At 42.2% G+C, this 26,962-nt stretch overlaps 1 protein-coding gene across 2 annotated transcripts; it reads right to left on the reverse strand.

Annotated features, from left to right (window-relative positions):
• Window positions 1–331: 331 nt before the first annotated feature.
• Window positions 332–24,694, reverse strand: IFT52 (intraflagellar transport 52). Of its 2 annotated transcripts, XM_065414484.1 has the most exons (14): window positions 24,577–24,694; window positions 22,986–23,110; window positions 21,883–21,970; window positions 21,459–21,588; window positions 20,648–20,723; window positions 20,489–20,560; window positions 19,301–19,427; window positions 12,780–12,866; window positions 11,355–11,423; window positions 8,351–8,505; window positions 7,828–7,915; window positions 3,767–3,875; window positions 2,792–2,937; window positions 332–723 (listed from the first exon to the last, which is right to left on the reverse strand). In XM_065414484.1, exons 1-14 carry the CDS (start codon window positions 24,592–24,594, stop codon window positions 676–678), a joined length of 1,338 nt encoding a protein of 445 aa, XP_065270556.1. In that variant the 5' UTR covers window positions 24,595–24,694; the 3' UTR covers window positions 332–675. The 2 variants fall into 2 exon arrangements, with proteins under 2 accessions (XP_065270556.1, XP_065270557.1); XM_065414485.1 differs by lacking the exons at window positions 21,883–21,970; window positions 24,577–24,694 and having other exon boundaries at window positions 22,986–23,077.
• Window positions 24,695–26,962: the final 2,268 nt, after the last annotated feature.

The following is a 26,962-nucleotide window of genomic DNA, read 5'->3' on the forward strand; positions in this document are numbered from 1 at the left end:
GCCCAAGTATATTTCTTCCCCTCTTTTTGGAAGCTCATATTTTCCTCTGTAGTGACAAACCTACTTCTTATTTTCATTCTGGTTGACAGCCAAGAGGAGGCAGCCGCAGGGTGAGAGATTAGCATATGAATTCTATGAGTTTCAGTCCCAATTCTACTTATGGCTACATATTCTGCTCTCCAGCTCACAAAACAAACAATCACAGATGAGTGGCCTCTCTTCTACAGTGCAATTAAAAAACTGCAAGCATCTGTAAAAACAAACATTTTATACTAAAACAAATTCTGCAAGCAGGCATTAGAGACCGAAAAATAAATACCAGAGACCGAAGTAGGGTTTGGAATGAAATATTTTCTTAACATAAGAATATTTCAGATTACAGAATTATAGCTCCAATAAAAAAAATAGAAAAGATTAAATATGGAATGTTTGTTACATAAAAAGCTTTTGAAAATTATTGCCACTTACAAGGCAAACCCTAATTTGGCATTTTTTTTAAAAAGTACCAGTTTAAGACTTTATACATATTTACAACACCCAAAGGTTCAAAGAAGAATGCCTCAATCAATATATTGAATAAACAAATAGAAAAATAATTTACACTGAGGGAGGTACAGTAAATATTTTTGCTAAGGTGGTCAGTCGGTCTCTCTCTCTGACAGGAAAAGCCCGTGCTCAGTAACCATTCTGGAATCCAGCTTCACTTGTGTCAATATCATGTTCCTTTACAGGGGTGGGGGGAAGAAAGGACATTTAATATAAAGTAAAGTAAATACACTTTAAAGGTGGAGTTTTTTTTTTTTTTTTTTTTTATACTTTTACTGATGTAGACCTGGAAGCCCTATTAATGAAACAGCTGATCAGAAGGGGAGACATTCACAATTAACCCAGCAGCCCTGAACTTTCACCATCAGGAATACTCTATTCTCAGTTACTGAGACCCAGATCTTCAAAGGTATTTAGGCTCTTAACTGCTTTTGATTTCAATGGGAGTTAGGAGCCTAAATACCTTTGAAGGTCTGGTTCTAACATCCTTGGTATGAAATCTGCATTACCATAGTATTATCAGACTGTGTAAATACTTACCCAGGACTCCTCTGTTACCTGCACAAAACACACAATTGATAGTACACCTCTACCCCGCTATAACGCTGTCCTCGGGAGCCAAAAAAAATCTTACCGCGTTATAGGTGAAACCACGTTATATCGAACTTGCTTTGATCCGCCAGAGTGCACAGCCCCGCCCCCCTGGAGCGCTGCTTTACCGCGTTATATCCAAATTCGCGTTATATCGGGGTAGAGGTGTATTTCACTGAAATCACCTGAACTGTGTATCTATTGGTCTGATTGCTTAATACCCCTATCAATACAACAGCTCCACAAACGAGGCTCTTGCCTTAAGCCAACAATTTTAGAAAAGGAAAGCTTGCCTTACACATCTGTGTAAATTGAGTTTATGTATCAAGTCAATAAGGTAACTCATTTGTGATTCTTACAGACATCAGAGTAGTAAAAACTTATGGACAGTGCAGGTGACTTCAGCCATGTTATTGTGCAGTCTGAGTTATACAAAATTTGCTGACAGGACCTCCATGCATCAGTACTCAAGTGTCTATAAACTCCTGCACCATCGTAGTGTACACAGCAAAACAACCACCAATGAAATGAAGTAATTCTAAAATAGGAGACTGCATTAATTAAGCAATACACATAGTAGTTTCTGTACTTGGTTATCAGTAGTCGGGATCAGGCTTCAGTCATCCGCACATGCCCAGCTGCTCACCATAGGACAAAGGCCTCAATGTAGCAACAATCACTGGGCCTCTTGTAATGGAAGCCAGATGGGCCAATTAACCTATTAGGCTGCCAGCTGGGGGAATTAAGGCTGAAAGCCTAATTAGGGGTAGCTCACCAGTGCAGAAATAGGCAGGGCTTCTATAAAGCGAGGGAGCTGATAACAGACAGGGGCTCAGGGAAATGACTTGCAGTCATTCCCTGGGAGTAGGGAAGTGTGTTTGGGGCTACAGTGGCAGATCACCTGCAGTTACTCCCTGGAAGGAGGGAGTTTGGGCTGGTAAACACGAGGGGAGATGGGAAGCCAGAGAGTAGAGCTGAGAAGTAGAAAGGTGTAGGAAGGAGTCCAGGGGTAGTGTCCCTGTACTGGAACCCAGAGAACTGGGCTGTCCGGGGTTCCCCTACCAGCCATTGGGGAAGTGGCACCATCAGGGCAGTGCATGAGAAGACTGTCTAGGTCATCGGTATGGAAAAACGTTGGGTATGTCTACACAGCAAAAGAAAAACTAGTGGCTGGTCTGTGCCAGCTGACTTGGGCTTGCAGGGCTGTTTCATTGCTGTTTAGACTTCTGGGCTCGGGCTGGAGCCTGACCTCTGGGACCCTTCCATCTCAAAGGTCCCAGCCTGACCCCAGATGTCTACATAGCAATGAAACAGCCCCCCAGTCCAAGCCTGAGTTGGTTGGCATAGGCCAGCCAACGGTGTCTAGTTGCTGTGTAGACATACCCTAAGATACCCCAAAAGGGGAAGACTATAGTGACCTGGCTGGAGGACCAAGCCACGAAGACAGAGTACTTTGAATTGCAAGGAGCGAGAGAGAGAGAAAGTAGGGCATGCAGTAAGCAGCAGAAGGGGGCATCAGACCTGAATGAAGCTAATCCCCAGACACAGCCACAAAGAGGCACCTTTAGTTGGGAGTAGAGCACCCCGTGACAGAGGGTCATACCTAATATCATACTCTCCATTCATTAGCTGTTCTGTTATTAAAACAATGTACCTGATTCAACTTCTTGAACTCCACCACTTGGAAGAAGATGTGCTCCAAGATATGCTTGGCATCTTGCTGCTCCTTTGGGAGTTTGTTTGTTACCCCTAAGATATCACCACATTTTCTGACATAAAACTCCAGGTCGTCTTCAGTACCTAACAAGGACCCACAGAGTGAGGAAGACAAATCACACACACATACACGGTTTGTGTGGTTGAAGTTACGCTGCTGATTTCTACTTGCAATTAAGCACTTGGGGAATTAGCCCCTTAAAAAAAATACTTTAAAGTGTTCAGGATCTACTAGGGCCAGGCAGAATCCCTGATCCTGCTGTGAATCTCAGTGGGGGGACTGCAGCTGATTTGATATTAATGGGTCTCTTATTTTGCTTCTGCTTTCTGGTCCATGTCTTTATGCATAAATGATTTCCACATCCTTCTTCATTTTCAAGTAGAAATGATAAGCCTATGTCACAGGTTATCAAGCTTTTACACACATCTCAATAACTGAAGAGTGCCATAAAGTGCCAGCTGTTTGCCCTACTGAATAATTTTTTTTTAAAGAGTAATTTCCATCACAAATTAGTGAGAAGACTCTAGGATCCTTTAACATTTATGGCTCCAAGAATCATATCTTAGCTACCACAAGTCTGGAAGTCATTCTGGACAATGATTGGGAGAGGAAGGCAGGACACAGAAAAAGAAGAGTCACGCTGCTGTTAACATTTTGATCTGCAACAGTGCATTATGCCATGCATGTGAGGAGGATATTTTCCATGGACTTGATTTCCAGAGATACTGAGAACCCCTAACCCTAGATGAAATCAATGTGAAGCTGTAGATGCACCGTACATCTGAAAATCAGGCCCTATGTTCCTACTGCAGCTAAAATGTCTCAAGTTATTTTGCTAAAGGTTTCCTCAAAAGAATGGGACTTCTGTATAAATATGAATGTAATCCAACTTCAGAAGTTTGCCTTGCTTACATTTGTTCGTAATCTGCGCAAGACGAGCTTTCTCAGAGGAGAACGTTTCATCTAAGTCAAACAGGTCCAGACTGGGAGGAGGTAATTCTCTGAAAGCAGGTGGGAAAACCTGCAAGAGAAGATTTAATGTAATTGACTGTCAAGTGTTTTTCTTACATGCTGTAGAAAACTAGGAGACAGTTTTCAACTTGGATATCAGTAGAGCCTTTTAAAAAATCTACGATAAGCCAAAACTCCACAATAAACTGAACATATTTCAAAACTTCATTTGTATATAGGGCTGTCAATTAATCGCAGTTAACTCACACAATTAATTTTTTTGAGTTAATCACACTGTTAAACAATAGAATACCGATTGAAATTTATTAAATATTTTTGGATTTTTTTCTACATTTTCAAATACATTGATTTCGATTACAATACAGAATACAAAGTGTACAGTTCTCCCTTTGTTATTTTTTATTACAAATATTCACTGTAAATGATAAAATAGTATTTTGCAATTCACCTCATACAAGTACTGTAGTGCAATCTCTTTATCGTGAAAGTGCAACTTATAAATGTAGAAATTTTTTGTTACATAACTGCACTCAAAAACAAAACAATTATAAAACTTTAGAGCCTACAAGTCCACTCAGTCCTACTTCTTGTTCACCCAATCGCTCAGACAAATACGTTTGTTTACATTTGCAAGAGATAAGACTGCCTGTTTTTTGTTTACACGGTCACCTGAAAGTGAGAATAGAAGTTTGCATGGCACTGTTGTAGCTGGCGTCGCAAGATATTTACATGCCAGATGCACTAAAGATTCATATGTTCCTTCATGCTTCAATCACAATTCCAGAGGACACGCGTCCATGCTGATGATGGATTGTGCTCAATAATGATCCAAAGCAGTACGGACCAACACATGTTCCTTTTCATCTGAGTCAGATGCCACCAGCAGAAGGTTGATTTTCTTTTTTGTGGTTAGGGTTCTGTAGTTTCTGCATCAGAGTGTTGCTCTTTTAAGATTTCTGGAAGCATGCGCCACACCTCATCCCTCTAGATTTTGGAAGGCACTTCAGATTCTTAAACCTTGGGTCCAGTGCTGTAGCTATCTTTAGAAATCTCACATTGGTACCCTCTTTGTGTTTTGTCAAATCTGCAGTGAAAGTGTTCTTGAAACGAACTACATGTGCTGGGTCATCACCTGAGATTGTTATAACATGAAATATATGGCAGAATGCGGGTAAAACAGCAGGAGACATACAATTCTCCCCCAAGGAGTTCAGTCACAAATTTAATTAACACATTTTTTTAATGAATATCATCAGCATGGAAGCATGTCCTCTGGATTGGTGGCCAGGGGCAGGAAGGGGCATATGAATGTTTAGCATATTTGGCATGTAAATACCTTGCAATGCCAGCTACAAAAGTGTTATGCACACGCCTGTTCTCACTTTCAGGTGACGCTGTAAACAAGAAGCGGGAAGCATTATCTCCTGCAAATGTAAACAAACTTGTTTGTCTGAGCGATTGGCTGAACAAGAAGTAGGACCGAGTGGACTTGTAGGCTCTAAAGTTTTACATTGTTTTATTTTTGAAAGCAGTTATTTTTTGTACATAATTCTACATTTGTAAGTTCAACTTTCATGACAAAGATTGCACTACAGTACTTGTATTAGGTGAATTGAAAAATACTATTTCTTTTGTTTTTTAACAGTGCAAATATTTGTAATAAAAAAATATAAAGTGAGCACTGTACACTTTGTATTCTGTGTTGTAATTGAAATCAATATATATGAAAATGTAGAAAACATCCAAAATATTTAAATAAATGGTATTCTATTATTGTTTAACTTAGTATATTTTATTATATATTAGTAGTAGTAGTAGTATTGTTTTAAAAAAATTAAAATTAATTGCACGGTTAATCATGGTTAATTTTTTTAATCGCTTGACAGCCCTAATTTCATAAAAATAACTAGATAGTCTACATACTGCCTAGGCACAAGCATGCCAGCACCTCTCCTTTTTCCCATTTCATTTTATTCTCTCAGTTGTTTTCTTTTTAAATCAATAAAAACCAAGGACAAGAACTAGATTCTCTTCTGGCCTGGTTATTCCTATACAGGGGCCAAGAAACAGCTAGAGTCTGAATTTGCAGTTTATCGCATTCTTCTACTCAAAGCTGGGACAAGATGTGTGTCTGTCCACCTCCACCCCCTTTCTACAGTCAAATTAGCAAGGGGTTCAGTCTCCAAAGCCTGTGATTCCTCAGAAAATGAATGATGCCAAGGTCTGCAATGCAGGGCTCCCCGCTGCAGAAGCTGTGATCCCATCAGCTGCTCTCCTGGCCACTGTTCCCCAGTGAAGAGTTTACTAACAGAAGGCATTCACTTACAGCCAAATCTCCACAGGATTGATAGGTGGTCAAATATTGAGCCTCAGCCCCCCGTCTGCCACATAGCATCTGTTAGAGTGAACCCCATGGAGTCAGGCTGAAGATGTTGCACAGCCAGTACTCCCCATTTTCTCAGCCAAGATCCACTGGGTCTTGAAACCATTTACTCACAGAAATAAAGGGTAACAGAGGACCCAAGAATATGGACTGTTATGGGCAAGACTTTAAATTCCTAACTGTCAAGCAAGTCACTTTGGTTGCTGTAGGAACTCTTCATTCAGCCACACTGCTCATACAACTAAGGGTACGTCCAGACTACCTGCCGGATCGGCGGGTAGCGATCGATCTATCGGGGATCGATATATCGCGTCTCGTCTAGACGCGATATATCGATCCCCGAACGCGCTCCCGTCGACTCCAGAACTCCACCAGGGCGAGCGGCGGTAGCGGAGTCGACGGGGGAGCCACGGCTGTCGATCCCGTGCCGTGAGGACGGGAGGTAAGTCGAAATAAGATACGTCGACTTCAGCTACCCTATTCCCGTAGCTGAAGTTGCGTATCTTACATCGACCCTGCCCCCCCAGTGTAGACCAGTCCTTAGGCATAAACACTAATGCCATATGCAATATTTTGTATCACTGAGTATATGTGCAATAGGCAATGTTAGCTGAGGTTGACACGGGATTTAACTTTGAACTGCTTGACTTTTATGCCACTTGGCATCATAACCAGAACCACTGCATTAATACTGATTGCTCTTCATTCATGTCTCACGTGACAATAAAACCATCTGGACAATATGAATGTTTGAATTTTAGACTGAAATATTCCAGAAAGGAAGGCTGGTGGTTTAAGTGATCTGATTTGGAAAGCTGTTCTTATGAGACCTTGTAAAGATTGTCTGGAAAGAGACTATGAACACTACTCAAAATCACTAAAAGCTGTGGTGTCCAACCTGCAGCCTTATGTCCCTCAAAGGCCACTGTGTAAAAAAGGAAATATGTATTTTGTTACAAACTGAGAACGTGCTCCCTAAGCCACGCCTTGTGATTTTTAAGGAATGGGGATAGGGGACACTTTTCCCAAACACCTCCTACAACCTGCCTCACAGCTGCAGGAACAGCTCTGATGTGAGCTCAGCAAGGAGGGGAGAAAGGAGAGAGTAGCTCTGGCTGCTCCGCTGCCTCCTTGTGGGAGCCCTAACGAGAGCAGGATGGGAACCTGACTGCCTCTGCCTGAACCTAGGGAAAGAGTTAAGATACGGACTGTGGCCTCAGGACCTTTCTGAAATAACATTTGGCCTTCACGTTGGGCACCACTGGCTCAGAGCAATATAAAGCAACTAGGGAGACCTGTGGAAATACTAGATGTATGGAGCATTTTAACATCTTCAGGACGTAGTGGGTTCTGCTGGCAGCGGTCTCGGTTTGCTTACCCCGTGTGCACTTAAGGTGTTCCATTGTTTTCAATCACATGATCTGACTGAACACACATTCATAGGACCATAAAGAGTGCTACTTCATAAAAGACATGTGCTAAGGCATTCAATGGTTAATGCTCTACTGTTTCTCTGTCTCTTCCATATAGTTCTTTATAACAAAAAGGTTCACATTACAAGGTGGATTCTATGCATCTCAGGGATCAGTCAGGAGCTCAGTCATGCAAGATTACTCACAGCTGGCTGGAGTGCAGGTAGTGGAGTCTCAAACTGAGGCTGAATGAGCTGGAGAGGTTCATGTTTCACATTCAGCTGTTCATAAGATCTACAATCAAGAAAAAGGCAAAGTCTGAGGGAGAAGATAATACATTTTCATGTATAAGATACAAACTGTGAATTTGAATTTGCCCAGGACACCAAGGTTAACACCCTATTTGTGAAAATATGTCATGGGTTCTTTAATTACCACAATGACACAGTAACTTTGATCTCCGCAACAACTACAAAGCAATTGCTTCTAAAAAATGGACAAGCACCCACCCAAAAACGGACAATGCAGATAGATTGCTCAGCTTTTCTATTTGTAACCTATGGCATGTTTAAATCCAAGTATCCGAGGGTGAAAATTCAGGACATTCATCTAATCAGCATCTTACAATAATAAATTAAGAAAGTGAAAGTGTTTCCTTCAGTATACGTATGCTTAAAAACACACCAAGAGGAAATGCAGAATAAGACCAAACACTTCATAGGTACTAACTTGATAACTTTAGGGAGGGAGGTTGTATCCAGCTGATAAATTGACATATCAAAGAGCGTTGTGAAATCTCGTGGGTTCTCGTCTCCCTCTTGTAGACACACTCGTAGTCTCTCAGACAGCGTGGCTATATCCGGAAGCATTGTATAGTCTGAAATCTGAACACAATGACACTGCTATGAGTAAGGGGAACTACAGGAAATAAGCTCCTCCTACCTTGTACTTCACTTAAAAAAAATAAATAATTTTTTCTACATAAGATAACTTCAGTTTACACCCTTTTCCTCCCAAGAGTCTTCACAATGCAGGCCACTGTATTTCATTTACGAATGTCACAGAGAACTATTTAGTTTTATGTGAAAAGAAAGTGAACACGAGCACCGGCTCGCCCCGCTGCAGGTGGAAGCTAGGGTGCCAGGCCAGTCGGTTGGCTGTCCCTGCGGCCCCAGCTAGACGCAGGGGCGATCAGAGAAGCTCTGAGTCCGCGTGTGCCTACCCCCACCCGCAGGTGCCGCCCCTTCAGCTCCCATTGGCCGGGAACCGCAGCCAATGGGAGCTGCGGGGGTGGCGCCTCTGGGCGCGCCACTGGCAGCATGCACCGTGCATAGCCACCTGGCCACATCGTGGCCGCTTCTGGGAGCGGCACGGGACCAAGGTGGGGGAGGAGCCTGCCTTAGCCCTGCTGCGCCGCTGACTGGGACCTGCCTGAGGTAAGCGGCGCCCGGCCAGAGCCCGCACCCCTCACCCCCTCCTGCACCCCACCTCCGGCCCCAGCCCACTCCCAAAGAATGCACACCCACTCCAACCCCCCTGCCCCAGCCATGAGCCCCCTCCTGCACCTTAACTCCCTCTCAGAGCCTGCACCCCAACCCCCTGCCCAAGCCCTGAGCCTGCTCCCACACTCTAAACACCTCAGCCCCAGCCCGGATCCCCCTCCATGAACCCCTCATTTCTGGCCCCACCCCGGAGCCTAGGGGAAGCTCCGAGCCGCCTTCCCCCACAGTGGCCCCCGGTAGAAAAAAGGTTCCCCATCCCTGCATTAAAACAGATGTTAAAATCAACTGAACTACATGATCAGCAACAAATATTTTCAAACCAATGTGTACATTTTATTTTGCAGTAATGGGTGTCTTGCACCAAGACAGACATGAATCTTTCTATGCCCAAGACACATGAACTGTGATCTCACGTGTCCTGTCCATGTATTGCTGCTTCAATTGCAGAAGGGATGCTACATTTGAATTTCCTTGTCTTTCACTTATCAAGAGGAGCTGAAGGCAGCTCCCGCCATGGTGCTCTGAAGTCAATGGACAAAGACTGCTGTTCTACTAGTTCCTGAAGCACAAGAGTGTGGGTGTGTCAAGTGTGCCAATTAGACTCAGACTCATAGACTTTAAGGTCAGAAGGAACCATTATGATCATCTAGTCTGACCTCCCGCATGATGCAGGCCACAAAAGCTGACCCACCCACTCCTGGAATAATTCTCTCCCTTGACTCAGCTGTTGAAGTCCCCAAATCATGATTTAAAGACTTCAAGTCGCAGAGAATCCTCCAGCAAGCGACCCCTGCCCCATGCTGCGGAGGAAGGCGAAAAACCTCCAGGGCCTCTGCCAATCTAACCTGGAGGAAAATTCCTTCCCAACCCCAAATATGGCGATCAGCTGAACCCCGAGCATGCGGGCAAGATTCTCCAGCCAGACCCTCCGGAAAAAGTTCTCTGTAGTAACTTTTAATATCCCATCATTGACCATTGTTACTAATTACCAGCTAATTAATGGATTGCAGACTTGTCAAATTGATGTTCAGACTAACTTGTGTGTGTTATTTATAGAGCAACTCCCCCTTCCCCGTGTGTGTAAGGTATTCTCAAGTAAAAGAAAATATATTCATATGCAACATTTTTCAAAAGTTACCCCAAAATTGACAAATTGGCTGGTCCCCACTCAGCTACATGTTTGCCCCTGAAGTGTGAGGGCAGAGCAGAATTGCGAAAGTATCAGACTTGAAAAGTCTCCACAATAAAGTTTAAATTAAATTTAAAAAATCTGGCAAAAAGGAATGGTAACCAGTGGCAAATAGGATGCAAACACCTCCACGACTGACATTTTATGATGAATAACTATCCAAATACTGCAGAGAATCCTAATCTACATGTGGCAAAAATGCCAGGGATATCTCCAAAATTGCCCCCAACAGTTTCAGTTTTGAGACCTTGAAGTTCATTCACTACAACATTTGGACGCAATACCAACAACAAAAGCCACATTAGAAGCTACATTAAAATACTGTTTGTTGTTACATACATCTCTAAAATGTTGAACATTTGAGTCCAGGAGCCAAACTCAAATATCTAGGTAAAAGCTTGACCAGAACATCAGGGTTACTATCCATGCTGATGTCTCAAAGAGCATAGATAATGAGGTCTGAATCTTGATCTGAGAGACTCCAGATTATGGGGGTTTAAGTAAGACTGTAACTGTATTTTAATGTCTTCTTGTTATCTTCATTCAGTGGCAATTGATACGTTATTACCCATTTGATTTTCATTTATTATAAATGTTTTCTTTTGTTTTTTGTTTTTTATAAAAAAAGAGTATAACAAATTAACCTGCTAGAGAGAGATCTGACTTGCCAAGTTGTTGTCTGAAGATAATTTTTAAACCTGAAAATTAAACAAAACTCTTAAGGCTGGGGTAGTCAATTATTTTTTGTCAATGTCCAGATTTCTTAGTCAAGGTATAGTCATGGTCCAGACTCCAGAGAAAATAAAATAATAATAATAATAATAATAATAATATGTAAATGAAAAGATTTAGGGATCCATTCAAAAGCATCTGGTGATAGGGATTTGGCCTGCGGTCCGCCTATTTACTACCCCATCCTAAGGGATCTGTAATAAGAACATGGATACAGCCTTGAACTATGGGGTGCTAGGCAGGTACTTCTGTAATTCTGGTCCTAGTGGATTAAAAGATTATTAGCTATCACACGATGAATGTCTCTTACCTCAGGGTCCTCTGCATCAATCTGATTTAAATGGATGTCCGTGGTTGTGAGCCACTGGAAAAGCACATCCTGTGGAACCACAGATGCGTATTAAGTTTTTGGAGTGTCGAATAATTTACTGTAATGCTAAAACGTTTAAAAACTCCTTGTCAAATCCACCCGATGGATGAGATGGCATAAATGTGAAAGAGCTGGATAAAACAATAAAGAATATCGGGGGGAGAAAACCAGTAATATTAAGAGTATTTGTATTACTTACCAAAGCAACAAAACATGGCAAAGAGTGCACTTTATACTGGATGCAGGTGAATTGCAAGGGAAGAGGATGAAAACCAATTCAGTTCATCCGCCTGAAAAATGTGGGCTGTCTGAAGTTCATAAGTGCTCTTGAAAAATGCAATAATGGGTAAATGATTGCGGAATTGTACTTTTATAAGGAATATTTGAATAGTAGAGATTACCAGCTACTGTACTTGGGCAAGGACTATGGGGACAAACTGGCAAGTGCAACTCCATCGACTTCAACTGAGTTGCATTAACTTAGAGAGGTTAATGTGGCCTTATGTTTTTAACGTGTATTTGTATAGCAATGCAAATCATGAGAGTCCATCAGCCAGCCAATCAGAATACTCCTTTCATTATATTTGTTTTAAAAGGACAATGCATAGAGAGGTTAACGAAGCTCAAGATGCAGTTACAAATGAGCATACAAAAGAAGTCATGTTACAAAGAAACACATACAGAAACTGAAAGAACGTGTAGACACAAACTGCCTAATAATCTGGGTCAAATAGAAGTGTGTCATCTAGTGGCTAGAACAAGGGAATGATTGTAATACCAAAATTCTCTTCCAAGATCTACCCCTGAATCTTTGCATGAGCAATGGCATGTTATTTAATTGTTCTGTGAATGCCTATGTCACTTAACATGATGCTTCCTTTAAAAAACAAAAAACAAAAAAACAACAACAACAAAAAAACACACTCACAGACAAGGATGGTAATACATACCAACCTTTGTGAAGCACTTTGTGATGTTTAAACAAAAGGAGCTGTAAGTGCAAAATAATAATAATAATTGTGTTGTCACATTTCTAGCTGTGACAAATTTCAACTATTTAATGACCAAAAAACCCTACTGCATATTTTAAAAACACACACAAACATAATCATGCTCGACAGAGCAGAAGCAGCAAAAGCTTTCCAGAGTTCCGCTTTGCAACATACACAGTTGGGTACCCAACTGATATCAATGCCTTTGAAAATCTTCCTCACTATTTCAATGCCAAGTCTGGTTCTCCATCCCCCAACTATTTCATAGTGATGCTAGTATCTGTGCTCTGGGAACAAACTACAAGGGTTGGGTGTGCTTGTGAATGTTATGAAAAGACTAATGATAATTTTAAAATATATTTTAAAAGTCTACCATGATCTTGCTGTTTTCTTCTTTATCCAAATATTGGTCACTGAACATGTGGCAAGATCCCAACACTGCCATCTTTCCACCTTGGTTCTGTCAACAAAGTTAACATATAAAAAAAAAAGTCAGATCACAAATATTCAGAGGATTCATACCATGCTCTAAACTATTACATTATTTTAATTAGAGGGAAATGGGAACTTCGGAACAAGAAGTAGGTATGACAACTTGCAAGAGGACAATCTCTTGACTGTGTAGCATTAGGATAAAATAAATGCATTCTTTTAGCAGGTTTATTCTTTTATTAACATTACCCTTAGAAGTAGTGCTCTGTATTTATGGGATTAGAGAGCTATTTCATGGGCATTCCACAAAGCAGAGTAGCAAATAAGATTACATCAACAATAAGCAAATAGTATGTATTTTATTGTAGTTTTTGTCTCCTTAAAAAAAAACCTACTCATCAATAGAGCAAGAAAGAATAAGTTCTTAACTGAGATTAATACATAGCTAATCTCATGCGCACTTTTCTTGAGTAGTTCAGAGTCAGTACCTGCAAAAGTGAGACAGGCAGGCAGGCATGCCAACATAGCTTTCAAAGCCCCAGGCTAGCTAACAAAGCAAAGGCATAGCTCTTTATAAGTAGAGTTACAAAAAATGCGGACAAGTATATTTTAAATTAGCTGAATTTAAAATGTCATAAAGAATTATGTAAGATGACACCCCCCACCCCAGAAATAGTAAGTTTTCAAGACAGCACAACAACCACTAATATTTCTTGTGGGCACCAAGATTAAAATTAATAGCAAATAATATAACCATAAAAACTGCTGTTGTACAGAATTTGCTTCAAACAGGGTTCCAGTTTACTTGTACTGAACAAAGGATAAACATAATGGTAAATTTCTGAGTATGAATGGAATGCTTGTACTTTCTATTTAGCTCCTACTTAGTAAATGACCCCAGGAAAGGAAACAACCTAAAGCAAGTGACTTTTATCCCCTAACACAGTGGTTCTCAAAGCCGGTCCGCCCCATTGGCCAGGAGCAGCGAACTGCGGCCAGTGGGAGCCGCGATCGGCCAAACCTGCGGACACGGCAGGTAAATAAACTGGCCCGGCCCACCAGTGGCTTTCCCTGAACAAGCAGCAGACCTGCTTTGAGAACCACTGCCCTAACACATCCTCAGCTGTTACCGTTTCATAGAATCATAGAAATGTAGGGCTGGAAGGAACCTTGAGAGGTCATCTAGTCCAGCCCTTTGTGCAGGACCAAGTACACTAGATCATTGTGACAGACTGTACCCCTATGTACATCCTCTTTACAAAACCATTATACATTTTGTACAAAGTAGACCTTGTGAGGTATCACTTGAAAACTAAATCTGCTGAACATTACTGTCCTGGTAAAATATGTGTGGCAACACTGTATGTAAATTTGTAAGATTCTACTGTATAATATTGCTGTGCCAAGTGCCAAAGTTAGAAAAACAGGCCCAAAGCAGTTTTTCAGAGTCAAAAGACATACTGACACCCCGGCCAAGTATCAGCATAATCAAATGGACAATCATGGGCTATCACCTGGTTAAGAGGCCATTCTTTGGCAGGAAGAATGATAAGAGCGAGAACTTTACATATTGGCACTGGAACAGCTGAGGGGTTTCTGTGTAAACAGACTGACTGTAACCTGAACCCCAGCTGGAGGTAATCCTCAAAGTGGGGAGAAGGGTATAAGAATGAGAAACAGAGGCTCCCAAATCACCTCTCTCTACTCATCTCTGCTCACAGCAGCAACAGCACCTGAAGAAACACTGAACTGTGAGAGGGATACTGGTCTGGAGGCTTCCAGCCAGTAAAGACTGTGAAGAACACAGGGTGAGAAAAACCTTTGCTTTGAATCCATTTAGCTTGCTAAATTAGATACCAATTCTGACTTTTATGCCTCATTACTTGTAATCACTTAAAATCTATTTTTCTGTAGCTGTTAAACTTGTTTTATTATTTTATCTAAACCAGTGTGTGTTTGGATTGAAGTGTTGGGAATCTCCACTTGAGATAGCAAGGTTTGTGAATATCATTTTCCATTAATGAAATGACAGACTTTATATGAGTTTGCATAGTCCAGTAGAGAGCTGGGCAGTACAAGATGCACATTTCTGGGAGAAGATCTGGGACTGAGAAGTTGCTGGCATCACCCTGAATGTAATTAATGAGTGACTGGCCACAGCATTCATGTAATTCAGCTGGAACTGATTTTATAGGTTAGAGACTGTGCGCGCGAGCAGGAGCGGTTGCTCTACCAGCAAAGCAGTGTAAAGGGCATGCCAGGTTGGAGATTTGAGGGGACACAACTGTTCAACAGGTCAGATTGTACCCTCGGGAATGTCACAATCTTCCATGACAGGTGTTTGTCTAACCTGTTCTTTAAAATCTATAATGAGGAGGATTCTACAGCCTCCCTTGGAAGTCTATTCTAGTGCTTAACTAGCTTTATAGTTAGAAAGATTTTCCAAATATCTAACCTAAATCTCCCTTGCGACAGATTAGGCCGGGGTGGGCAAACTACAGCCTGCGGGCCGAATCCAGCCCACAGGATTGCCCCCCATGGCGCCACGGCCCCCACGCCGCTCTCAGAAGCGGCTGGCACCACTTCCCTGCGGCCCCTGGGCGGGGGGCGCAGAGGGCTCCATGCATTGCCCTTGCCTTCAGGCACCGCCCCCCGCAGCTCCCATTGGCCAGGAACAGGAAACCGCGGCCAATGGGAGCTTCGGGGGAGGTACCTGGAGGCATGGCAAGGGCAGCACACACAGTCGTCCCCCCCAGTGGCCACCGCGCTTCCTGGAGTGGTGAGGCGTGGGGCCAGAGCAGGCATGCAGGGAGTCTGCCCTGGCCCCGGTGCGTGCCGCTGCCACCCCGGAGCCACTTTAGGTAAGCGGCGCCGGGCTGGAGCCCGAACCCGCCCTGCACCCCACCCCCCAACTCCCTGCCCTAAGCCCCCTGCCTGCACCTCGCACCCCTCCTGCACCCCAACCCCCTGCCCTGAGCCCCCTCGTACACCCCGCACCCCAACCCCCTGCCCTGAGCTCCCTGCTGCACCCTGCACCTGTGTACCCCAACCCCCTGCCCTGAGCCCCCGCTGCACCCCACACCCTTCCTGCACCCCAACCCCCTGCCCTGAGCCCCCTCTTCAAAGTTTATAAGCAAACACTCCATTCCACAATCCAAGTCACTAATGAACATACTGAATAGTACCAGACCCAGGATTGACCCTTGTGGGACTCCACTAGATACATCCTCCCAGTTTGACAGCAAACTATTGATAACTATTCTTTGAATACAGTCTTTCAACCAGTTATGTACTCATCCTATAGCAATTTCATCTAGACCACATCTCCCTAATTTAATTATGAAATCAAGATATATCGTGTCTATTGCTTCCTCCCTATTCACTAGGCCAGTAACCCTCTCAAAGAAGGAAATTAGGTTGGTTTGGAATTATATGTTCTTGACAAATCCAACAGGCTATTCCTTATAACCCTATTATCCTCCAGGTGCTTACAAACTGATTGTACAGTAATTTGTTCCAGTACCTTTCTAGGTATCAAAGTTAGGCTGACTGGTCTATAATTTCCTGGTCCTCTTTGTTCCCCTTTTCAAAGATAGGTACTATGTTTGCCCTTTTCCAGTCCTCTGAGACCTCACTGGTCCTCCATGTGGTCTCAAAGACAGTCCCTAATGGTTCCAAAATTGCTTCAACTAGTTCCTTAACAACCCTAGAATCAAGCCCTGCCAACTTGAATACATCTATTTTGGCTTACAATTAATATTAACAAGGAAGAAGGAGTGTGTTATGCATCTGGTCACAATTTACCTTTTCAGTGAAAACTGAAGCAAAATAGGCATTAAACACTGCAGCTTTCTTGATGTTGTCATTTAAGCACTCTCATTCCCTGCTACATAGAGATCTACAATTTCCCTCATCTTTGTCTTGCTCCTAATGTATTAAAAGAACCTCTTCTTATTGCCTGTTATGTCCCTTATTAGATTTAACTCATTTGGGCCTTAGCCTTTCTGATTCTGCCCCTACAAACTTGTGTTATTAGTCCTCCTTAACAATTTGTCCATTTTTCCCACTTTGTGTAAGATTCCTTTTAGATTTTCAGGACATTAAAGAGCTCCTGATGGAGCCATGCTGGCCTCTTACTATTGTTCATATCATTCCTTCACATTGGGATACTTTGTTCTTATATCTTTAAATAGTGTCTCCCTGAGAAACTGCCAGCTCACCTGAACTCTTCTTTCCCTTACATATTCTTTCCATGGGACCTTACCCCTGTGAGTTTGTTAAAATCTGCTTTTTTGAAGTCCATTGTCCTTATTCTGCTGCTCTCACTCCCTCCTTTCCTTAGAAACATGAACTCTATCACTTATTAATCACTTTCACCCAAACTGCCTTCAACTTTTAAATTTGCAGCCATTCCTTCCCTATGTGTCAGAATCAAGACTAAAATGGCTGTCCACCTGGCTGCTTCCGCTACCTACTGAAACAAAAAGTTGTCCCCAATTCATTCCAATAAATTTATTGGAAATTTTGAATTTTGCTGTATTACTTTTCCAACAGATGCAAGGGTAATTAAAGTCCCCCATTTCTACCAAGTCTGTGTTTTGGATATTTCGTTATTTGTTCTCAAAATGCCTCATTCACCTCTTCCTCCTGATTTCCCTATTAAGTTTATCTACTGTTCTTCTATTATTTATTGCTATTCTTTTCCCTACCTCACTTCTCTCAAACAGATTATATATTTTCTTTCTAATCCTTTTCTCTGCCCTGACAGAGATTCTACCATTGTCTTCAGCTTCATCTTCCAGCATTTTGTCTATAATTTCCTCCAGCTAAATAGAAAAAAAGAAAGCCTAATTAAAGATCAGTTCTACCCCTTGACTTTTATGCTATTTTCTTATATCAAAAGGGAGATTGCCAGGGAGAGTACGTGATGAGAACTCTGATGGAAACAACATTTTCTTACCCCCTTTGGGGAAAGAAGCAGACTCTTTAGAAGATCATTAGTAATTTTGTTGAGAATCAAGGGCCAGATTTCCATATAGTCGAGCATGCTATTGTGCTCACAAAATATACAAGCCCTTTCACTTGTGCAGTGAAATCAGATCACACACACCAACTATGAATTAGATGGATGAGCATGCACAGTTATCTGATTTGTACATGCAATTGTGTGCATGAATCAATTTAAAAGACTGGCTTCTGATTATCAGGTTCTCATCTCACAGACAAGTTTTCATTTAATTTTCTCACTATATCGAAACCAAAGAAAACTTACACATTCAGAAATTTAGAGAAGATAACATTCACTAAATTTAATTAAAGAGCTTTTAAAAATACATTACACACTTATGCCCTGTCTCCTTTGTGACAAACATGCTAGCAGCAACTGTGTTTAAATTCACATTTCTGATCCAGTTTCCTTGGCCTGTATGGTCTAGAATTTTTTTCATCTGACAACCCTGTTAGAGTTCAGTTATTAACTGATGCAACAGACTACCTGGGGATTGGGATAAGCACTTTACGGTTTAGTCCATAGCACAGTTAAGTCATTATGGTTCTCAGATAAAATATTCCTGTCCAAGGAAAGAGTGCTAGAACTCAGCTAAACAACAGCAGTGCTGAAACGCAATTCAAACTGGTAAGGTTCTAATCCAAGGGGGATCAAGGCTTTATATGACTTGATGATTAACATATTACAGAAATGTATGTTTGTGCATGTGATTTCAAAATGACCACATCTATAAACACTTGCTCCATAAATGTAAGTAGGAGTGGTGGGTGAGAAAACTGTTCCATCTTTGATTGCCATGGAAGTAGGCAGGCTGTGATTTGGCAAGTGCTGCCCCAGTCTCCCCTGTCTTAAATGGGCTGGAAACCTTGTAATAATAGGACTTCATGCACTTTTACTGCCTCTGATGCTTTATGGGGTCTATTTTACCCATAACATGCATGTGTAACTTTGTGCACATTTAGGGGAGAAGTCCCTACATCACTAAGATACCAAATATAAAATTTCATTGTAACATATTAACCATAAAATTTAAGCATCACTTAGTACTTATTATGGAGAAATGTTTGCACACTAGCAAGTACCAAACCAAAAGCCAATGGCTAAGATCATGGATACAAAATCTTTTAATTTCCAAGAGTCCCTAACTCAAAATTGTCTACATGCAGCTGAACTGATAATCTCACTTCCTAGATGGTTACTACAATGGTGGAAAGAGAGTAAAACTGGAAATAAAAAACAAAATCTAAAAGTACATAATCTTTGGTCATCAAACTTTTTTCTTCTTTGAACTCTGTGCAATAGAGCTTTACACAAAAAAGAATCAAGAATTGTCAAGCAGGTTCAAGGGTTTGTAGGTGTATTGGGAGTAGAAACAGGTGTATATACATCTGCCATACCATACCGTTGCATTTCTTTACTGGGGGATGGATAGCTTATTTTATGCAGTATTGTACCTTATAATGGTAAAAAGCCAAAATGGGTCTGTTGAGTGGAAAGCAGACAGATCCTGTGGACAGAACAGCCACTGCTGGTTTCATCACATTCAGTGTGGCACCAAATGGATACACAAAAGTGAGAGCCCTGCAGAAAATACAAGCATTTTATTAGTGTCTGCTAAATTTCAGAGACTAGATTTGTTAACTTTAGATTTTTCGATGATATTCCTGATGTTCAATCCTGCATTGTTTGTTTGTAGTTAGAGGCATTAGCAATATTAACCAAGCTGAGACTCAGATTTTCAAATGCATAAGTTGGCACACGTACAAATCATGGTCTGTGTGCATAAATCCTGACTTGTGTCACGGACAGTGCAGGCTCACAAAAGCACACTTTTGAAACCTTGCTGACTAGAATAAGATCTGGGACTCTTTCTAGAGTTTTTTATGGTTGGAATTTTCAGTAAGTTTAAGTGTAACCTTTTGGTTATCTTTCAGATATTCCTAGATATGAGAAACAAGTAGGGGTAATTAACTCTCAAACAAATAAATGCTCTGGAACATAACTATACTAAATCTTTCTACACTTAAATTCTTCCCTGTGATGAGGACCATAATCAGTACAGCCCCAAAATAAACCATAAGAAAGAACACAATTAGCTACAGTTTTTATGGAAAGGCTGATGGTTCTTCAGTATTCTTCTGCCCCACAGCAAAGTAAAGGAACTACAAGGAGAAGGAAATAGGGAAAACCACCAAATTTTTCAAGTGTATGAGTTTCCCTGGATTAACACCTTCCTCCCCCCTGCCTCCCTTGTACTGAACTCTTCTTGCCTATGCCTAATCCACTCAATTCTACAAGTCTGCAGGGTACTAAGGATGGGGGTCACCTTTTTATGTCCTTTAAGCCTTTTCAAATCCACATACAAGGTTGATTTAATCATCACAGGTCTGGACAGTAGGAATAGATGGGACTCCCTTCAGAACCCATCATTGTTACTCTTATACTGGCTGGCAAGCGTTGCTAAAGAATTCACCCATTTAGGCTTGAAACTAGAGAAGCAAGAAGCGGAGACCAAGAAATGCATTAGGACATCTCAATAGAAGCACTGGGTACTTCAGTCATTGCCCTGGCCCGGTAATTTAACACTTTGTGACTGTACTAAATTTTTCCTTTGAAGACGCTGGTGAGGAAAATACACTTACTGTGAGTCATTTCCACTGTTGTCTTCATCTATTATCCCAGGCACTGCTTTCCCTGCAGCTCTGCTGATTTCCCTAGAAGAGGTGGAAACACAAACCTGATTAAAGTTACATGGATTTGCAATAATGTTACTCACAGATCTATATCCCCAAAACAATTACCTATTCAAAACTCCATTGGCAACCAAGGCTTCCTTAGGATGAAAGTACTTATAATATACATTTCTCACCACAGCATCTTAAAGAAAAAAAGAAGAAATTTAAGTCTTTTATGGAGGCAGTTTGTCTAGTGCTTAGAACATGAGATTGAGAGTAATGAGATGTGGGTTCAATTCCTATTTCTAATGCTATAACCCTGGGGATTATTTGGTTCCCAGCATAACTTGGAACAGCCTTAACCTATGGCCCCTTTTTGGACCTGCAACTTCAGGCACCAAAAGACAGTGGGAACACTTATTTCAAAATTCAGGTGAAGATATGCAGATTAATCACCTAAAATGCAGGCACAATCATGTGTCTACCTGTTTCACTTGAACCTGCAATTATTTGCAAGCGCAGACAGGGAGGCTAGATTTAAAACAAAAAATCTAGTTCAGCAAGTTCAATCTTTTATTATGGGTCTTAGAGGTTTCCAAAACTATGATGAACTCAATACCACTGTGTTGCAATAAAAAGTGAACCCACTAGCCAACTGACACTAAAACATCTGAAAAATGTCTTATTTGGTGAGGACACACTGCTTATTTACACTTGGATATTGCAAGAACAGCTGATTGGAATTTTACTAGGCTGCAAAAAAATTCACTGCTGGGTTGAGAATGAGTATGGAATAACTCAGCTCACAGAGTATTTTTTTCTCCCCTAATAGATATAAACACTTGAGGAAAAAGAAGGCTTATAATGGAAGTGGCTTTGAAACCCTAATTTCTAATAAGAACCATACATGGTTTGCATCTACAAAAGTTCAAGTTACCATTATTGACCATGATTCCATACTCTTCTAACAAGAAGTTAATATTGGTGTCGTATCGGGATTCACCACCTTCTCCCAGCATCACCAGGATATCCCCACCCTCTTCTAGATATTTCTTCAGAACCTCAAACTAAAACAATAAGATGGAAAGAACACAAGAACACAGTCAGAGGCGCTAAGTACAGAACTCCAAAGAACTGTATGGAAATGAGGCATAAGTGGTTTCAGCTACTTGCAACCAACTTGACCCTAAAAGATCAAGAAGCGTTCAAATCTAAATGTATGTAAAATAGGCTTTCCAAACTACAGTGCTATTACAGAATGTTTTGGGTCACCTTTCTTCTGTGTTCCTAGACAAATCTGGAAGCATAACTAATCTGCAAACCATTGTTGGCTTTTTTTCTTCTTTATGAATATTTCTTACCTCAGCTGCAGTGAACTTCTCTCTGGGCCCTGCTGTAATCCACAATTTTACCCCAGCTAGCTTCTCGGATGTGATCTCATCTTTTAAACTATGAATAAGTTAATAAAGACACACATTACATTGTAATTTTAGATACAGTCCACGACTGAATCCTGGGTTGCCTTTACATAAAGAACTAGGCAGAGGAACGCAAAGCGAGTCACTTCAGTCAGTCACTTTACATCTGTTTACTCTGGTTTTAAATTTGATATTTTATTATCCCAAATAAATAACTACAAATTTGAACTGACGATGAAGGAAAATAAGTATTCTAGAAAGACACTGTGGCAGATCCAAAGCTGATGTAAATTGTTGCCACTCAGTTGACTTCACTAGAGCTATGGCAATTTAAATCAGCTGACAATCAGCCCCACTCTTTTATTTTTCTGTGTTTTAATTCTGATTACAGCAGGTGGGTGACCAATACCATAAACTTGATGTACAAAGGCTAGGGTTCAAATTATCTTGACACTTTTGCCTATCAATAGATATTCCATGCAGTGCAGATTAGTACACACACATTTGGAACCTCACCATTATCAGCTAAGCTCTGTCCTCTCCATTGCCACAAGCAACAGAGGGTCCTGTGGCACCTTTAAGACTAACAGAGGTATTGGAGCATAAGCTTTCGTGGGTGAATGCCCACTTCATCAGACACTTGCATCTGATGAAGTGGGCATTCACCCACGAAAGCTTATGCTCCAATACCTCTGTTAGTCTTAAAGGTGCCACAGGACCCTCTGTTGCTTTTTACAGATTCAGACTAACATGGCTACCCCTCTGATACTTGACTCCATTGCCACAGTATCTGAAAGTTCAAAATAAAAGTCCTCCAACACCATGCAACAGCAGAGCTACAGCTAATGTCACTGTGTAGAACCAAAGGAAATAATCTTTTTAATTTTCTATTAACATTCCCAAACATTTCTATATTATGAATTACCCCCCAAAGTCAGCATTAAAATGGTCCCATCTCCAATTAGCTTACATGTAATTACTTGTTGATGTCAGTTTCACTCTTGTGCTACAAAGCATGAAAAAGAAAGTTGAAGAAAATCCCTCACCTCTGTATCTTCCATTTACTACGAAGCCTCTTCTGTAAGGACTTGTAACCACTGTTGACAGTGAAAATCTCCTTTTTGGATGCATTGAAGACTATGGTGTTCCGAAGCTCTGTCTCCATAGTGACCTCAAGAATGAAAGGAAATGAATCAAAATCAGAAAGGAAGAGCAAAAAAGGTACTATTTCAGACCAGTCTCTGAATAAGGAACACATGCATGCAGGTGCTGGCTGGCATGGAATGTGTTGGTGCAGGAATGGAACATCTGAACTAGAGGAATTAGGCCTAAAATCTCTTTGTTGTTGTTATTTAAAACCTTTATTGCAATTTTAAACAACATATGGACAGAAATATGAAATAAAACTAAACCTACAAGAAACATCCCTACGCAAATAAAAAGGAAAGACAACATCCCAAGAAGCACCCAAGCTCTCATTTTGTTTCCTCAATATATGTAATCAAAAAGTTTTATTAGATTCACTAACATTTTGTATTGGAAAAAAAAATCACAAAAAAATAACATTAAAATGAGAGCTACAATCTTTTATGTTTTTCAAAGAACAATATGACACCCTTGAGCTAAACTATTTGGGACAAGGACCTTGTCTACTTGCTGTAAAGTAGCTACCACGCTGTTGGAATTCTATAAGTAAAATTAATAACCACAGGGCCGGCGCAACCCATTAGGCAACCTACGCGGTCGCCTATAGCACTACAATTTGGGGGGCGGTGACCGCGGCGGTATTTCGGCGGCGGGACCTTCTGCCACCTCTGTGGGGGGCGGCATTTTGGGGCGGGACCTTCCGCCGCCCAGGGCGACGGAAAAGCTGGCGGCGCTCCTGAATAACCACTACCTTTGGCCCCTCGTAGTTGTAGTAGTCTCTTGGAAGTCAGGGTTGAAGCATAATCGCAGAGAATCAGATGGTTAGCTGGTTAAACTTAGACTATGTTGACACTAGCATTTTCTGGCAAGTTTCTCACCATTGCACTACTGTAGCAGCAAAGGCATTTTTACCACTGAGTCACCTAACCCAGTTCAAAGCAGGTCTAAACATAGAGCTAAAACTTTGGGACAACAGGGACTGTCTTTTTGCTCTGTATTTGTACAGTGCCTAGCACAATGGGGTCCGGATTCAGGGCTGAGGCGCCTAAGTGTTACTGCAATATAAATAATAAAGCTATCTCCATACTAGAGGGTAGCACAATGCATGGGGGTGGGGGATAGAGGGGAAGGGCATAGAGCATGGGGGTGGTGCCCCTTCACCTACCGTCTCCACGGGCAGGGTAGCACAGTGCATGGTGGGAGCTACCCCGACGCACTGTCTCCACGGGAGGGGGGAGCACACTGACGCTACACGAGCGAGGGGAGCTATACTGTGACCTGCTCTCTCTATGGGACGGGGTGGCACAGTGCATGGGGGCGGACAGTGGGGGCTACCCCTTGACCTGCTGTCTCCATGGCCTCCCAGCACCTCCTCTGAGTGCCCCTCACAGTCCTACCCTCCGTCGCCCCGGGGAGCAGGGGGACGCGAGAGAGGAGGAGCCCGCTGGGCCCCACACAGGAGGGAGGGAGGAGTGAACTTCCAGGCCTTACCCGCGGAGTTGCCACCATCTTCCTGCGCCCCGCCGCCGACCTCGGAGCGGTAACTGAGGCCCGCTCCTTACCTAGCAACCGCCCTTCTGCGCACGCGCAGCGAACGAATTCAACAAAACACTCTCGCAACCAACGCGGCGGCCGAAGCAGGCTTCACGTGATGACATCACGCCGGCTCCCCCCACCATTCCAGGGGACGGGAAAGTGGCACCTACTATTCCCTGGGACGGGGGTGGAGTTGGACTCTACCATTGTAGATGGGAGGGTGGCGTGTGCCATTCTCTGCAGAGGACCCGGTAGCTCCTGGTACCCACGGAGCGGCGTGGCTCCTTCACCCGCTGTGAACGCCAGCTGCTGCATGCAGCGCTGCTACCAGCACCCTGCTCCCCGGGCTGGGGGTGCTGGAGTGGAGGGCTCGGGAGCGGGCACCGGGCCAGTGCAGGATGGGCTCCCACCCCAGGCGATTAGCCAGATAATGCCCTTCTCACTCGGCCTGCAGGTGCTGTCCATTCCCCCCTCTTTCTTGGGGGGGCTGTAGTAAGCCATCACTAGGCGGTGATAGTCTCCGAGCCACAGCTGCAAGTGTGAGAGTTTTAAGTTGGTCACACAATTGGGGGGAGGGGGAGGCATCAGTTGATGCTGCAGCAAATGGACAGCTAGATAGCTCACTGAAAACCCTGTGTTTTTCCTCCTCACCCCCTCCCCCAGAATTGCAGACAAACTGTGGAGGTGATAAGTTAGAGAGCATTCACTTTAAAATAGGACTTCTTTTATTAAGATCTTCAATATGTACAATAATGGTAAAATTGGGCAAGATAAAAAAAAAGTTTCCGTTCTCTTTTCAATGCAAGTATCACAAGTGCTCCAGCATGTCAACAGAGCTTCTAGAGCAGAAGACAAGGTGCTCATTTGGACCAGTCTTTAGAAATCCAGGTTTTTTATGTTAACATTGTCCATATGTGGACCAGTAGAGGAGATTCTTGTAACACTATCAGACCTTATTCCCCTTTCTCCTCCCCACAGAGACAGAATAATGAATAATGTTTAAAAAAACAAAACAACCCAGACACCAGCAATTAAATTAAGGCAGAATGAATAAATTAGCCTTTAACACACACACACATTCAGAAGAACATCAGGTTCCATTTAAATTTGGGAGCCTTTTTCAAAAAAAAAACCTCCCACCTACATCATCTGGGCACTCAGATTGGTAGTTGCCCATGGGATATTCAATAGGTACTAGTACACATAGGATTTGGAGCACTTTCATACTTGGGAGATCTGAATTCTTCCTAATGCTGGTGGGAAACCACCTCTCATTCCTAGGGTGCAGAGCTCCCAATCTGGAAGAGTGGAATGTAGTTTAGTCCAACACTCAGATTATGCACTAACTTGTCAAGTGATAGCTTGACTGAAGTGGCTACATCAAAAAGACTCCAAACCAGATCCTTAGCTGGTGTAAATTACTGTAGCTCCACTGTAGTCAGCAGAGCTATGCTGATTTACACCAGCTAAGGATCTTGCCCTTCCTTTAAAAGAAGGGAGGGAAGATATTACTAAACACACATTAGTACCAGTCAGTTACCCTTTGGCTTGCTGTTAACAGATGTTACTGAGGAAAGTTCAGGGAGTTTTGCTTGATGTGTATATTTAAGTAAAGAATCCAATGCCATCTTCCCATCACAGTGACTCGTCACAGCATAAGGACAGGCCTGGTCTACACCTAAACCTTAGGTTGACCTAGCTATGTCACTCAGGGGTGTGAATTTTTCATACCCCTGAGAGACGTAGTTAAGTCTGTCAACCTAAGCCCCAGTGTAGACAGCCCTAGGTCAAGGGAAGACAGCTTCCATTGACCTAGCTCCTGCCCCTCAGAGAGGTGGATTTACTACAGCAACAGAAGAACTCCTTCCATTGCTGTGACTACTCTACAGTGATGTAACTGCAGAGCTCCAGCTGTGCCACTGTAGCATTTCTAGTGTGTGAACAGATTTCCTCCTCACCATTGATAGAGCAATCAGACAAGAGGGAGGAGACAGACTACCTACGTGTATAAAGCACAGTTACACAGACACTTCCAAAATAAGTAGGCCAGTTGTTATTGGGTAAGTGACTTGTGGTGTGGTTTTGGCATGAATGATGGCACCAAGCTTCTAAACATAAATAAGACCATGGAGTTAACTTCAATTCTGTAGGAGTAAAATCTCTAACTAGGACGATCAGCAGCCTCCCTGCCAGAGGAAGGAAAAAGCATTGTGCATCACAGTGAAAGAGTTCAGGTCCATTCCAGTTAGTGTGCTAGTCCAAATTTCTTTAACAGTCATGAGCAGAGGACAGTGCCACTTTTAAAAACAAGACCATAAGTTAAAATTAGGTTTCCCAAGTC

This window comes from Emys orbicularis, chromosome 12, assembly GCF_028017835.1.
Source record: "Emys orbicularis isolate rEmyOrb1 chromosome 12, rEmyOrb1.hap1, whole genome shotgun sequence".
Taxonomy (NCBI): domain Eukaryota; kingdom Metazoa; phylum Chordata; order Testudines; family Emydidae; genus Emys; species Emys orbicularis.